At 41.1% G+C, this 15598-nt stretch overlaps 1 protein-coding gene across 5 annotated transcripts in view; it reads right to left on the bottom strand.

Annotated features, from left to right (window-relative positions):
* ATP2B2 (ATPase plasma membrane Ca2+ transporting 2) overlaps positions 1-15598 on the bottom strand; it is a 398648-nt gene that overhangs the window by 23369 nt on the left and 359681 nt on the right. For all 5 annotated transcript variants that reach the window (XM_058845506.1, XM_058845507.1, XM_058845511.1 and 2 more), the window contains 5 exons: positions 14376-14482; positions 13577-13768; positions 5191-5404; positions 2610-2821; positions 719-826 (listed from right to left, as the gene is read on the bottom strand). In XM_058845506.1, coding sequence (XP_058701489.1) covers positions 719-826; positions 2610-2821; positions 5191-5404; positions 13577-13768; positions 14376-14482 — 833 coding nt within the window. The remainder of the gene's footprint in view (positions 1-718; positions 827-2609; positions 2822-5190; positions 5405-13576; positions 13769-14375; positions 14483-15598) is intronic.

Here is a 15598-nt window from a genome sequence, read left to right as displayed (position 1 = left end):
ACTTCCAGAGAGTTAATCCAGATTTATTTAATATCATTTCATTGACGTTTGTTTTGTCATCAATATATAATTATATATCAGCCAATGATGACAGAGGATCTAGAAATTGAAAAAGGACACATTCACATTAATTTAACTGAGCTTTTCAACAACTCTTAAAGTCAAAAATATCCTTTTTTTTTGTATGTTTGGTTTTGAACTCCCTCTTTCATCCTTCACACACAGAATTAGGTGGATGGAGAATCACTGTGGGAACATTTTAAAGACACTGGAATTTTATCTATGACAGTAGCCAGAATGACAATTTCAGCAAGGGAATGGGTTGGTTGACCATTCATTTCATCTCCAAAACTTCTTCCACATCCTACAGGAGGAATTATCTTCCAGGGAAGTTCACAGTGCATTTACTTTTGCTGCATTTTTTTGTGACTGAAAGACTTAAGTTGTGACTCAACATCTTCCACAAAAAAGCCTACCTGAAGATGACCCTGACTGAAAAGCCTAACTGAAGATAGCAATTACCCTGCTAGAAAGGAAAGATATGAAAATTAACAAAGAAACCCAAAGGAACAGAGGGATAAAGGATCCTTACTAAGAAATCTCTCCTTGAAGCTCTCAGAGAGAGCCTTGGGGTTCAGTGGGCACTGAGAGAGAGCAAGGAAAAACAGGAATATCAACAACATCACACCTTTGAATGTGCAGCTTCCTGAATGCTTACCTGACCCCACACCAGCTCTCCTAATCCAATAAATACACACCACATCCACTGGTCCAGCTGCAGGGGAGAGCAGCTGAATGGTTTTCCTCCAAACTGGACAATTACTATCTACAAAGAGAAGCATTAAGGAAAGGGGGTCAGTTTTTCGGGGGGAAAAGGCAGCAAAACAAAACAAAAAACAAAACAAAACCAAACAACAACAACAAAACCCCACAACCAGACAAAAAAAAAAAAAAAAAAAAAAAGCTGCAAAGTTTTGGTCCCAAATAAAAACCCCAACAAACCTCACAAACTTCTGCATCCCCAATTAAAAGTGAGCATTATTATTATTATTATTATTTTGGCATATTCATTGCAAGAGAGACTTTTCTCTCTGAGTAGCATTTTATTGTGCATTTACAGATGTGCATCAGAGGGAGACAGAGGGTACAGAAAACTCCAGATCTGTTGGAGAAAGGGGGTGGGAGAACCCCACACCTTCAGCAGGATAAAAACACACAGTCAGAGAAGGTTTTACTAACTGAAAATCAGAAATTATTGATATTTCTTGTTAATATTGCTGCTGCAAAATCAGGGACCTGAAATTGCATCCAGAGATTTAAATTGTCCAAGTTTTAAACTCATTATTTTGAATTAGCTGTTAAAGACCATCCCTGTGAAGCTCCTATCACTTCAGTATTCAGTTCCTCCAATATTCAATTTATTGAGGAGTTTCCCTTTTCAAATCACTGCAGTCCAAGTTCAAACTGCTCTTTCCTCCTCCTTCCCCCTCCCAGGAGAAAGGTGCCAATAATGAGCTGCCACTGCAGAGCTGAGCAATAATGACAATAAATAGATATCTAAATGACAATATCAAATAGTATCAATTACAGGATGGATGCCAGGAGCAGAAGGAGGAATTCTCAACAGAAGAAAAATTTGGGAAAAATGTGTATTACTGTGATTATGTTCACTTGTGATGGGACAGCAAACTCAGGAGGGGAACAAGAGGGATCACAATCCAGGGGCATTATTGCTGGGAATACTGAGCAGCATTGGGCAGTGGCATTGAACAGAAGAACAGTCCAACATCAGCTGTTTGAAGGTAAATTTATCTTTTCAAGGAGTAATAAGTAATTGTAAAATGCTTTGTTGGTATGCTATTAAACAATTTCTTCTTTAAAAACCAGTTACAATATCAATGATGTCCAGTATTATTGTACATGCTAAGATTAATTTAAGAATTATCTCAGTTTTAAGGATCAAAATTTCTGGTTTATTGATATGGCTACATAACATTTTCCATTATTAACACGTGTATTGATTGAGATAATACATGAAACCAAGTGGTTTACTATTAAATGGGCCTTGTGCTGCACTTAGATTTAAAATAAAAATTAAAAAGAAAACACAGAGAAGGAAAGCCCCAAACAACTTAGGGTGGATTTCTGATGAACAGTAAAGGATTTGATGCCTTAAGTTTTAGCTTTCATATTTTGCAGATTCTGTACTGCATTAGTATATAACTCTGAACTTCATACAAAGTGTCAGCAAGTTCTCCTCACAGCTCAGGCACACACAACAATCCTTTTCCAGCCCCAGAACCAAGGACACCGCTGCAGCTCCAGGCCCAAAAAGTACAAACAGGAGAGCAATCAGGGAGGATGGGACTGCATCACCTGCAGCTGGAATTGCACAATTCACCCCAATATGAAATGGACCAAAACCTATAAAAGTGTGAAAACTCATGACTCATGGTCCATCTTGGGTGGAGCCACATCCGGGCTCTTGGACTGCCCAAGGTGCATCCTTTAAAGGCCTTTTAATAAATCCCTATTTTATTCCTCTAACTCAGTCCAGCCTCTGTTCTAGGGAGCCTCTGAAGGCATCAGATTCCTGCCCAGAGCATTACCTGGATAGCGAATGTACCCAGGACAATAGTGCAAAAAATGGGATTTCTGAAGATGCCATCGAAGACGTTCCTCTCGCCGTGGATTTTGCGGGCGTTGATCTCGTTGAAGAGCTGCATCATGACAAAGGTGTTGAAGATGATGGTGTAGTGCTCAGAAGGAGGAGAGTGAAGCGGGGCGTTCCTCCCACTGTCAATCTTAAACATTTTCTCACCTAGGTGGAAGACAAAAATAAAAGTTTCCTCCGGAATGGATCAAATTAATTTATATTCCCCTTGTTTCCGTTAGCCTGTTGCCTTCCCTGCTCTGCTTTCACACCTTCCTAGGTACAACTTTTCTTGCACCAATGAGCAAAACACATCTCAACTGAGCAAGAAGCTTTTCAAATGCTGGCTCCTATCTAACAACTCCACACCTACACAACATTGTCAGCCCTGCTTTTATCTCCCCAAGCAGGAATTACTCAAAGAGCTCAACGCTTTCAGGTGCAACAAAATCTTAAGGTTGTTGCCAGTGTGTTTGGATTTTCTGCAGTGGTTAGAAGCCACCCCTCTTCATCAGATTTTACCCATCTACTAATCCAGTAACATCTGACAAGTATTGAAGGATATCAACAACAAAAAACACAGACACCACTCGTTTTAAATAGATTTGGGGTTGATCAGCAGCAGGCGCTTCTGTTTAGTTTGATAATTTGGCTTTCACTCATAGACGTGACCAATAAAAAAGCAAGATATAACCCATGATGAGTAACTAAAGCTGTGATGTGTTTTCAAAAAGTAAAGTTGGTTTTTTTTTTCTTTTTTGTACCACAGCCTGACAGGACCAGACAGTGAATTCTGAATTTCTGATGCCTCAAAGACATTTACTGTATGTTCAAACACAATAAATTTAAAAAAAAAATTAAAAATTTAAAAAAAGAAGAAAAACTTGATGTACTGGTCTCTGAAGAAACCCCCTACAAAAGAAAGGAAGCATTATTTGATCAAGCTAGAAATAATTCTTACTAATTTGAAATTTAATTACAGGAGCGGTGAGTTTTGCACATCATGTCACTGCAAAGCTGAGCCTTGTGGAGTTTAGAAAGGAAAATACTATTTCCAAGGCTTATCAGAAAATTGGATGGGATGTATCCTTCAAAGTATGCAGGAGTTTTCCAAAGACACACAGGAGCAATTAGAATGGGGGCAAAACCTTGGTTTGCTGTTCATCTGGCTCAGTATAAAGTATTTTAAACCATAAAACTCATCAAGAAGCCTTTCTAACTCCCCATAAAGTTCACAGAAGTTCTTGTTCCAAGATTCATATCACATGAATTACCAAGAGTTTTTTCACCTGTTTTAGAGAACCTGAAATTCTAATTTCCTAATGCAGACATTCTCAGAATTCCTTGTAAACCTAGCAGTGTTAGAGACCACCTCTCTTCAGAAACCTGGCAATTCTTTTAGTTTAATTCCACTGTGAACAGATCATCACCTCCTCTGAGAATCCCAAATAAACTGCCACATGGCCACAAAGGGAACAAAGCTTTCACAATGGAGCTCAAAAGCCTCCTAAAAAATCGCAAATTTACGTTTTCTGCTTAACTGGAAGTCTGTACATAAGGTAAAAAAATCTGAAAGACAACATGTGATTTAACAGCAACTACAAAGTGACGAGAAGACAACACCCAACAGAAAAAATCATCTGTCCTTTGAGAGAGTTCAGTTATTATTGTGGAGCAACAGAATCTATTATTAGCTCCTACTATTCCCTGCAGCAAGAAACATTTCTCCTCCTTCCCTTCCCTCTCCAAAATACAACCTATAAAAAGCAACCGTTACCAGCAAGGCCTGAAGAAGAATTCAGTAATCCAATAAATTAGACTTTTTGCCCCCTTTTAATATCCATTCCAGAAATTAAATGTCAAAGCAGAGTGTTATTTGTATCACTTAATGCCGATTATTTACTTTCCATACCACTTAAGATCAACATTATTTCTGGACTGTGGACAACACTTTGCTCTCGGTAAAATGGATCTTGATTTTTACTGAGGTTTGTTTTGTGGCTTTTTTTTAAATTTGTTTTTGTGTCCCTACTCCCCACGACAAATCTCACAAAGAAATTTCAGTATAGAAGCAGCAGTGTGGATTCTACTATTACAACATCACCTTCTATGCTGTGCTTTGTTACAAACTTTTACCAAAGCCCAAACCTGTATTTTATGAGGGGGCAAAAAAGCACAATGGGGCCATCCCCAGGGTAAAAAATATGGGAAGTGACAACAACATGAGGCCTGCTGTGCTTCCCATGCCATGCCATGCCATGCCACGCCACGCCACGCCACGCCACGCCACGCCACGCCACGCCACGCCACGCCACGCCACCCCATCCCATCCCACCCCACCCATCCCATCCCATCCCATCCCATCCCATCCCATCCCATCCCATCCCATCCCATCGCATCCCATCCCATCCCATCCCCCAGGATGACAAAGGCAGAGTTAACTCGCGTTAACTCGTTACACCTAAAGCATTCTGAGGCTTTGGCCGCACAGCCCAGCTGCCTGTGAGCTGGGCACCGAGCCTGGGAGAGCCTCTCACCGACAAAGAGCAGGGTGAAGATGAGGGTGAGCTGGTAGACAGCGTGGCCCAGGATGTTCTTCATCATGGTGCGGGAGATGAGTGGCTTGTTGCGGCCGTAGGGTTTGCGCAGCAGCAGCGCCTCGGTCGGCGGCTCCGTGGCCAGCGCCAGCGAGGCGAATGTGTCCATGATCAGGTTCACCCACAGCATCTGCACAGCCTTCAGGGGAGAGTCCTGAGGGGAAAAAATCAGGAAGTTTTGTATTTCCCGGGAAAAGCCTCGCTGGGGGTTCATTTTTCCCATGGGATTCAGAAATCCCCTCATGGAGGTACTGAGACCCTTCTTCCGTTCCTTCTGCAGGACCAGGAGCACGAGGATCTGAGCAGAGAGAAATTATCTGCCTGCAGGCACTAAATCAGCACCATTTGCAACCACAAAACTCATACCAAGCATGACAATAACTCTTTAGAGCACCTATCGCAATGCTCTGCGCTCCTTCACGCATCGTGCTTGAATTTTCAGCTGAATTTAGATATAACTAGAGAATCCAAGTTTCTCTCCTGGAAGAAAAATTATATTGAGACAGATTAAAAAGTAACATTTTCTTCATACTAAAACCTACCTAACTTTTTTTTTTTTTTTTTCAGAGACAGCTTGAAATTATTAAAAATTTATGGAACAATTACGGCAGCATCTTGACACATGACACTTATTTAAGATCTTTAACAGTAGTGACATAATAAAAACAAAGGCCTGATATTTTGATAAAAAATAATCTGAAATCTATTAAACTAAATCAAACATGAAAAAGCAAGACAACCTATTATTTCACAAGTGAACGGAAAGCATATTTGGAACTATGGAAATGGAATTAAAAACCCCAAATATTGGCATATGAGGCAGGCTGTGGTTTCTGAAGCAGCTCTCCAGTCACTAGAAGGAGCTCTTTCCTCACACAATCCCATAAAGTCTGTGGTCATAATACAGAGGACTTTAGGTCATGTTCAAAATCCCCCAAAATTAACTAAATTAAGCAAAGTTACAAAGATCTCAGGAGGACTGGACAACTCTAACGAAGTTTTGATGTTTTGTTTTACAGCTGGAGCAGCTGTAAGAGGAGAGAGGTGCTTCAAGAAGCCAGGGGAGGGAAAACAAAAAAAAACCAAACTCTTGTGCCTTTAGACTCTGTATAGAACAGGCAGCGTTAGCAAGGTCTGATTCCTGCTCCAAACTGACCATTTTTATGAGGAAAAAAAGAATCACCAAAATAATAAGGCATCAACATGACAAATTTCATCATGAAATTGAGTTACTCTGCTGTGTGAAAGCTGGAGGGGGGAGCACTATTTTTATGTATTTCATTACCATGGCACTACAGCAGCAAAGCAAAAAAAACCTTAGAGGACAGGATACAAAGCAAAGCAAAGCCAACAGAACTCCCTCAGAGCTCTGGCCTTTCTTCAAAGGGTTAAATGTTCATTTTTAATGAAATACCATAAAAGAACAAGGGCCAACATGCATTCAGTATCCCAAGGACTGACAGAAAACAAGGGTAAGTGCTTCAGACTTTTGAGCATCTGGTTTAGATTCCAACTCTCCCTTGAGATAAAAAATTATTTCCCCTTAAAGACACATTTTTAACACATTTACACAGATTTTGATGCATTTCATTAATTAAAAAAAAAAAACAACAAAAACTTTTTGGCTCATTCAAAGGGTAGAGAAAAGTAGCATCCTGTTTCTAAGTCTTACAGGTTGGGTTCATCATGGCAAGGAGGACAACTAGCATTAATAGATTCTTGACCTCTTGGTAATGGGTTGCATTAACTGGAGAGCTCAGCTCATTCATTTGAAATGCAGCTGCAGAAACAGGAAATGTCTTTGTCTTTAGAGGTGGCTAAAAAAACTAAAAGTGATCAGGACAACCTTCATCCCAAATGGAGACTTCATTAATTTTTATTAACACTAATGGCTCCAATCAAGAGAGTACTTGCAGTAAAAAGCAGTTTGTGGCTGGAGCTCACAGACCATCAATAGGACACAGGTAAAAAGGAAAACATCTTTTCTGCTGAAGAAATTTTCCTTGTCATGTTTTTGCCTGTCTCATTAATAAGTTTGAGCAACATTCTTTGCTTTGATCAGCTACAATAACTCAATTTCCTCTTCACGCGCTGAATTCTCTGTCAATAAAACCAAATTTCCCTGTTACATTTAACAGACAGAGTCAGAGGTTCAGGTGCCTGTCAGAGGCTGCCATATTCCCAGCAGAATGGAAAAGGCAGGTTATTTCGGTCTCTAAATCACACAACTGTAATTGGCAGTCATCAGTTTTGGCAACAACACGTTCTCACCATTTCACACTGCCAATCACCTTGGGTGGCTGTGGTGCCCCTAATAATTATCTATTATTGGCTGTGCTACGCTGCTCAGTCGAGTGTGAGAGCTCATTCGAGGCTGAAGCCAAAACATTAAATACACATTAGTCTGGGCAGGCAGTGGAATGAAATTTCCACTGCAACTCTATCTGATTTCTGATTAGTTGGTGGAAACCGAGGAAAATACATATCAGCTAAGGAGCTTAGGCTTCCACTGCAGATTTCAGGCACTTATGCAAGTGGGATGCAAATCAACCTTATTTTCTCTGTGTTATAGCCACTAATTGCCCAGCCAATAATTCTTAATTCCCTCTCTGAAAACTTTGGGGATGTGAACCACCCAAAATCACCACTTATTCATCAAATTCCTTTCCCTCGACCTTGGAATAGGTTAGCTTTGGCCTAGAGGTAAAAGGAAAATGTCCCTTAAATCAAGTGATGTTACTCTTCATCTTGGAAACACTTAAAAGTACAAATCGCCACAGGCTGGAAACAAGCTACAAATCTTTTGTGACACGCAGAGGCTCACAAATTGTAGAGCTTGTTACTTTTGATTTAGATGACAAGCTGCCAAGGAACAAAAAGGTATTTTCACCCTTACCTCTTTACTCCCGTTTGCCACAGAACACATGCAGGGATTCATAAAAATGAGCATTTCTGGGAGTTACCTTTCTACACATTAATGCAAAAAAGTCACTGTGCTGCTAGATCACACTGTCTGCTAATTGTATGGAAGTGGCATCCTCGATTCCATTCCCTTGCCTTGCCAAAACAAAGCTAAACAGTACAGACTTTGACTTTATATTACAGCTTCTTCAAGTTTGCCAGTGCTATTATTTTAGATTTGCCAAGTACAGTTCTGCAGTAAAACATTATAACCACGTAAATTACTGCCTTATACATGTAAGTATAGATCATCCTCATTTTTTTGAACCAGATCTGTAAAAACAATCAGTGATTCATGCATCAGTTCATTGCTACGGTGCCTTTTAATTAACATTTAATTTTCCAAACATAATGTCCTATGGAGTCACTGTTTTCAGCTCCTAATGTCTGCTAAAACATTAAGTCTCTCTCAAAGTGCAGGAATAATAATTTGAATGTGAAATGTTAAAACACAGCCTTTGTCCTCCCTTTCTTCAGTGCAGCCTTCTCAAAGAGTTACGGTTTCCTCAACAGTTGGAGCCGCAGAGCGAATCTGGCACGGAGAGAAACCCGCTTGCTTCATGGCTCCAGTAAAAAACTGTTTCCATTTGAGTGAGCTGCATTTTAAAATCTTCATTTTGTTCATACCCAGATCACTTTGAACAGCTCCAGACGTAATGAGCTGATATCCTCTGGGTGCTGGGGGTTGGTTGGGGACGGGGAGCGGGCTGAGCCCGTCCAGAGCTCCGTGGGACACCCAGAGACGGGAGCAGTGACTCACTGCAGGCACAAAACTCACAGGAATCGTGGGCAGAGCTCCAAAGAACCACCCTCACTGAATCAATCAGGGGCTCTGCAGAACTGTTATTCAGAGAATGAAGTCAGAATATAAAAGTTTGTAACTCATAAAGCCGCTGGAAAAACAAACGATGGTTTAAGCTGAGGCAGTGGCTGCAGAAGAGGAAGAACAGCTCTGCACAAACTGCTCAAGGCCACCACACCCTGATCACACTAAAGGTGTGCAGTGGGCACCACAGGGAAGGCAGCAAGAGGGAAATGAATTAAATTAATTAAAAATAAGGTGAATGGGCCCAGCTCAGCTGCACTGAGCCACACAAACCTCTCTGGGAGTAACCAGAGGTGTGAACTCCTCCAGGGTCTGTGCTCACACAGACACAGAGCTAAAAACACCCCTGCAGCCCAGACTGAGGGCTCCTGAGTCAGCTTCCCACCAGGGACTTCTCCAAGCTCTGCTTTCCTGGATGACCCAGATCTCAGAGCTCCTTACATAACCACAGACTCACAACACAGAAGTTCATTATTAGCTGAAAATTCAGATCTTGTGGCTTATAGATTGAGCTGCTGTAAACTGAAACAGGGCCCCGTGTAAGTGAGATCCCTTGGAGGGGTGGCTGTGGCAGCAGCCCTGCTAAGCCTGTCAGCAGGTGACACTGGATCTGTAATTCTTATGCTGCTTAGAATATGGTTGCTGTCACCTTAACATGACTTCGTGCTGGGAGCCAGGGGAGACAAGAGAAACAACCATTTGCATTGGTGCTGTGCATAATAAGCTCTTTGACAGCCCACTGTTTGTCCTGCACGAGCTTTATCTGGCACTGGAGCAGTAGAGAGGGTCACAGACACTCTGTACACATCACTATCTACTGAAACAGCAAGGCAGGACAAAACAGAAATCATAGATATTCCCTAATATCTAATATCTAACCTCTAATATCTAATACATTGCAGCATCTTCTTGAAGCAGGCATTGGGTAGATGAAAAATAAAATTATATTTACTTAAAATTAACAGAATTAAAATAAACAGCAGTACCCTGAAGTGGAATTGGCAAAACCCCTCACTTCATTAATCTGTCTGAGGGAAAAAGCAGCAGATTATTAAAATGGCCACTAATGGTCCCAGGTTCTGCCTAATGTTTTTCTTAAGCCTCTCCATGGGCCTCCCAAGGTGCTCTGGACCAAACAAATCATCCCCTGCGTGGGCAATGAACTCTCTGGGTGCCCCTTGGAGGGCTGGCTTCACTGCCACCACACTCACAGTCATTAATTAATTCATTAATTCAGAATTGCTGTGGTTTCACTTGGAGTCCTGCAGGGAGATGACCACAGCCTCATATTTACATGTACACCAGAGCAATTGCAGGATCAGGACTGAATAAAATTAAGCCCATTAAGTTGCAAAGCACAAACCAAGTTGCAAAGCACATCTTTTTAAAAAAAGATTAGTCCAAGCAAAGATTTTATAATATTTGTACTTCCTTTAAGCATAAACCAAAAAGAGTAGGTGAGTGTAAAAGCAGCTTCATCCTGAAGCTTCCCAGTGTGCTGGTTCCAAACTGCAGAACAGATTATTATTCAGAGAGGTGGCATGAGGAAGGACAGAACAAATGTTATTACCTACAGAGAATTTTCCTCATTCTAGATATGAAATGTCACCAAAAGAACAGCCTGTGTAATCTTCATTAACCTGACTATTAATGATGGACTGAAATAACATTCTGTGTGTCAGAGAAAGCCAAAGTGACCACCTAAAACAGAGGAAAACTCAGTCCAGTGTGGACTTTCTTCATGTTCATGTTGAAGGTCACAGGAAGCTGTGCTGCCTTTTGGAAACTATAGCTTTAAGCTCTGTTTATTTGTTAAGGACTAAAACATTGGACTAAATAAAGGACTAAAAAAATTTTAGTCAAAACCTTGCAGTCAGACCTGTGCACAGTTCTGCAGGTTCGGATGTACATGTGTGCATCTAGGCTGTTGTAGGCAAGATTTTTTTGGTAGAGTCCTGCATTTTGTGCTGGAGTTATTTTCATAGCAACCAGAGGGTACAGCATGTTCCCAAGTGCAATTTTTAGCAAAGCTTTCAAGCCAAACAGAATGTCCTTTGGCTGGCTGGAGTCAAAGCCTAACACAATAATGTGCATTTGTGAGGCAAAATCCTTCTTGAATGAGACAGGACCAGGAGCAGCTCGAGATTATTCACACTGAGTATAAACTGTGGCAAAGGACAGAGCTGCTGCCTTTCTGCTTCCATTTCCACTTCAGCTTCTCCCATTCCTTTCCTTTGGGTTTGCATCTTTACTGCCAAATGAAGGAATTGCACAGCAATCTGCTTGCAAAGCAGCCCAGGAGCTCCAGGAGGTGCCCACTAAAGCCCGTGAGCAGGGACAACAGCCCCAGGGATGGTCTCACAGACCTTGGGGGCAAGAGAAATGCACTGGGCCTGATCAAAATCCTTCTAGAAGCCAAGGGAATCATTTATTGCCTTTATTCAAAGGATGAAAAAAGCTCCAGAATTAAAAAGGGGAATATGCTTGTACTGATAATGCACTTCACATCCACTTAGATTCGATATAAACTGATCCAGCAACATTTAACATCTTCAGGGATAAAAAAAATGTTTGGTTAACAAATAGAATTAGTTTCCCTTCGTGCTTTCACAAAACAACCAAAGAAATGCTGAAGAAATTTCACCTTAAACAAATGTTTGTAGTCAGACACTGATTGTTAATAAAATCAGTGATGGTGCTGTCACCACCCTGCTGTCAGCACATCATTCTGGCTGGTTTTGTACCACTTGTAAAAACCTCCCAGAGTTTTAGACCTTATTCCAGCGTTACCAGCAACAATCATTTCACAGCTGGACATTTTCTCGATATGCTGGAAAATATTTCCAAAGGGAAATTCATCCAACTTTGCTGCAACACCACGAATTTTGTCCCTCAGCACTGGCTCAGTGGTGGCAACAAGGGACCTGCCAGGCCTCTGAGTGTCAGCCAGGGCGCCAGAGAAGTTTGACCTCGTGGGTTTGTTAAGGTGCCTGGGTTTCTGGTTGCAAGGATCAGTTCCATGATTCCAATGTAAGTTTAGCCTGGAGCAGAGCTGATGACTTATTCATTGCTTTGCTCAGGTGTGCCTGAGCTGAAATGTACCTGCTGAAACAGGTATGGGCATCTGGGTGATGCACCATGAGGGAAGCATCAGCTTTCCCACAGCACATCCCAATCCAGGGAGGCATTTTGTGACAGCACCTGTCTGTAGCATCTAAAATATACATTATTTTAGGGACTGGCAGCACTAAAAACCACATTTTGTTATTTTCTCATTAAAACAAAAAAACTTTACACTGTACTGCATATATCCTGTTTATTCTCTAGAGAGAAAAAAAAAAAAAAAAGTATTGCCCAAAAAAATTATAATTTGAGGGAAAAAAACCCATGTTTGCTTTGAGATATGCTTCTTTCAAATGGACCTGGACATGTTGCATGTGCACCAGGACTGCAATGAGGGATTAATGGAGTGGAAGACAGAGAGGTCTAAGTTCAGCTCTATGTGTCATTTAATTGGTTTGTCGTATGCATCTGGAATTAAAAATAACTGCCTGAAAGCAACAAAATAATTTCATCAGTCAAAAAGATTGGGGTTACTGCTGTGTGTCAGCACTGCTGCCTTGAAAATAACCTCATTCCATAATGCATTAAAAAATATGTATTTATTAGTGAAGTATTCTGAGAGGAAAAGGCAAATTCACTTAACCTGCTCCTTTCCCAATCCATGGTGTTTTCTGTTTGACTATCACAGGCTCAGGGATGACAACACCAAAGGAGACAAAAAGGCTCCTAAAAGTGAGTTCCTTTGGGAAAAAAGATGGATTAATCCAGCCTGACATCAGCAGTCCTTTAACCATCAGCAGCCTGATCCTTGGAATGCTCAGGAGAATTTCCAGAGACTTTGATGCCATGACAATTTTTTACCTTTTCTTTTATATACATTTTATGCATTTTCAATGCCCTTAACATGCATACTTGTAATTCCTTAAGTCTGATAACACAATCCTGATATTCTATTAAGCCAGAAAACCAGACATCCTAAAGGCCTCACAGTCAGAGGCCAGAAAGGCCCACGCTATCTTGAAAATCCAAGGTCCTCTCTAAAATACATCCTGTAAACTAAGATTAAGCCCATCCAGGAAAAAATACCTCATGATAAGAACATATCCCACTATTAATTCAAGAGTCTCATTGGGGCATCTTTGTTAGATATGCCGATTTGCAAGGCCTAAAAAACTGTATACGTGACCTGCCGTGTGCACGGATTTCAGCGTGCTGTGCCTTGGTGAAGTGCTACACCACAAAAATCCTTATAAAATACCAAGGTAAAAACCCTTAACCCTTAACCGTGTCCAGCTGTTAATTTTAAAACCAAGGAAAAGGCATCCTGCAAGCAGGAATCAAATTGCAAGGCCCCATCCAGCGGGAGCGGCAGGAATGGCGGCAGGAATGGCGGCAGGAATGGCGGCAGGAATGGCGGCAGGATGGCGGCAGGATGGTGACAGGAATGGCGGCAGGATGGTGACAGGAGTGGCTCACCTGGGTGATGCAGGCACCGGTGAAGGCCACGATGACAGCCACGATGTTGACGGTCAGCTGGAACTGCAGGAACTTGGAGATGCTGTCGTAGACGTTGCGGCCCCACATGACGGCCTTGACGATGCTGCTGAAGTTGTCGTCCGTCAGGATGATGTCCGAGGCCTCCTTGGCCACGTCCGTGCCAGCGATGCCCTGGGGAAAGGGGTTGGGAATGAGATTCCTGCTGGACAGCACAAATCTTCATAGCCAGAGCCCACGGTTTTTTATATTGCCTGAACTTTGTGCATTCAGCCTGGTTTTAAAGCGAATTAGGCCGCAGAAAAGGGAGTTGACAGAGAGTGGAGGAATTCGTGTGGTGATGGCTCTGAGTGTTTTATCAGCTTAAAGACTGCTGATCATCTGAGTTACTTTTGTCATTGATGCTTTTTGATTACCCACAAACAGAACTGGTGACAAAAATGAGAATATATAGTCAGAGTATGCATGGGAGACACCTTTCCATTTAGTGGTGGATTTTACCACAGCAAAAGAGAACCCCTGTGTTGTGAAGAATAAGTTCATTTTTCTATATGGGCACAGGATTCTGCATAAAGCCAATAATTAATTAGACAAAATCCTCAGGAAGTATCAAAACAAGCAATGCCAGTGAATCCAAGTGAATTAAAGGATTCTGAGTCACCATAACTCCTTCCTACCAATATATTCCTTCACTGACAAGTAATAACTAAGCAACATCACATTTATTGAATGGAAAAGCCCTTACAGCAAATTCATAATGGCACAAACATCAAGATTATACCATTGCAAAGCCAACATCAGCTTTTTTAAGTGCTGGTCCATCGTTGGTTCCATCCCCAGTCACAGCTACCACCTGCCTCTGTTCCACCTGTGTGCTGTCAATAATACCTGCAAAAAATGGAAATATGGCTGTGTGTTTACAGACTTTCACAGGCAATAATTAGCAAGATAAAACATCCCTGTAAAAAAGCAGGGTTTGTATAATACAGATTGGATAACACCACGGTTTTATGGAGATTAAAAAGGCAGATCTTTAAGGAAAATAATGATGAAAGCTGTGGCATCATCACCATTCACGACTAAACATCACCATTAGAATTTACATGGAAAGTTCTGATCCTGCATCATCAACACATCAACAAAATCTGCACAGGCTTCAAAGGGAATGAGAGCAGCTCGTTATGTCCTTTCGGCAGATTCTTGCTATTTAAAGTTTTGTGTCACAGCCCAGCACTGATCAAAGATCAGTGGAAAGGGTTTGCCAAAAACTTAAGTTCATGTTTAGGGCTCTCCTAAACTGGGACCCAGCTGTAATACCAGCTTTGCTAAAAGGGCTTCTTAACCTAAAGATAACAAAAGTCATTGATGAATTTCATTTAGCAGGAGAATTTTAGTGGACATGTTCAGTTCTGCCAAACAATGATTAAGGAGATATAAAGCAATCCTTTAAAATCTGGAACCAAGCATTTTAATAAATAGACAAAATAAAATAATTTCTACTTTCATTTTGAGATCATTTGAGAGAAATAAAAAACACTTTTCACTTGGTGAATCAAGTTTTTCACACAACAAGGCTGCAGGGAATCATTTTCCACTTACACAGATAGGGAAAGTCAGGAAATAACGAAGAATTTTCAGAGGCTATAGAAGCAGCCCAGGTTTTTATAGGATGAAGATCATTCACCACTCATATTTCTATTTCCATGTCAGAGTCCATTTGAGTAAGTGTCCAGAACACACAATTGTTGGGTAGGTTACAAGGACACCTTTCTATATTGATAACTTAGGGGAGAAAAATTACAGAATTCCTTTTGCTAATACATTCTGCACAAACTCGTTACCTCCAAAAACAATTATCCAAACCTACCCAGAATGAAAAGCTTTCACTTTGCACTGAAAAAAAATAAATATATCCCTTCCATATCAGATAACCAAGGAGAAATAGGAAATTGCAGATTACAGAGCAATAGCTGCCTCTTGGCAAGGTTCAGGCTTATCAGGCAC

Source organism: Poecile atricapillus, chromosome 9, assembly GCF_030490865.1.
Source record: "Poecile atricapillus isolate bPoeAtr1 chromosome 9, bPoeAtr1.hap1, whole genome shotgun sequence".
Classification (NCBI taxonomy): domain Eukaryota; kingdom Metazoa; phylum Chordata; class Aves; order Passeriformes; family Paridae; genus Poecile; species Poecile atricapillus.
The sequence above is the reverse complement of the archived record's forward strand: the minus strand, read 5'-3'. Positions and strand labels throughout refer to the sequence as shown.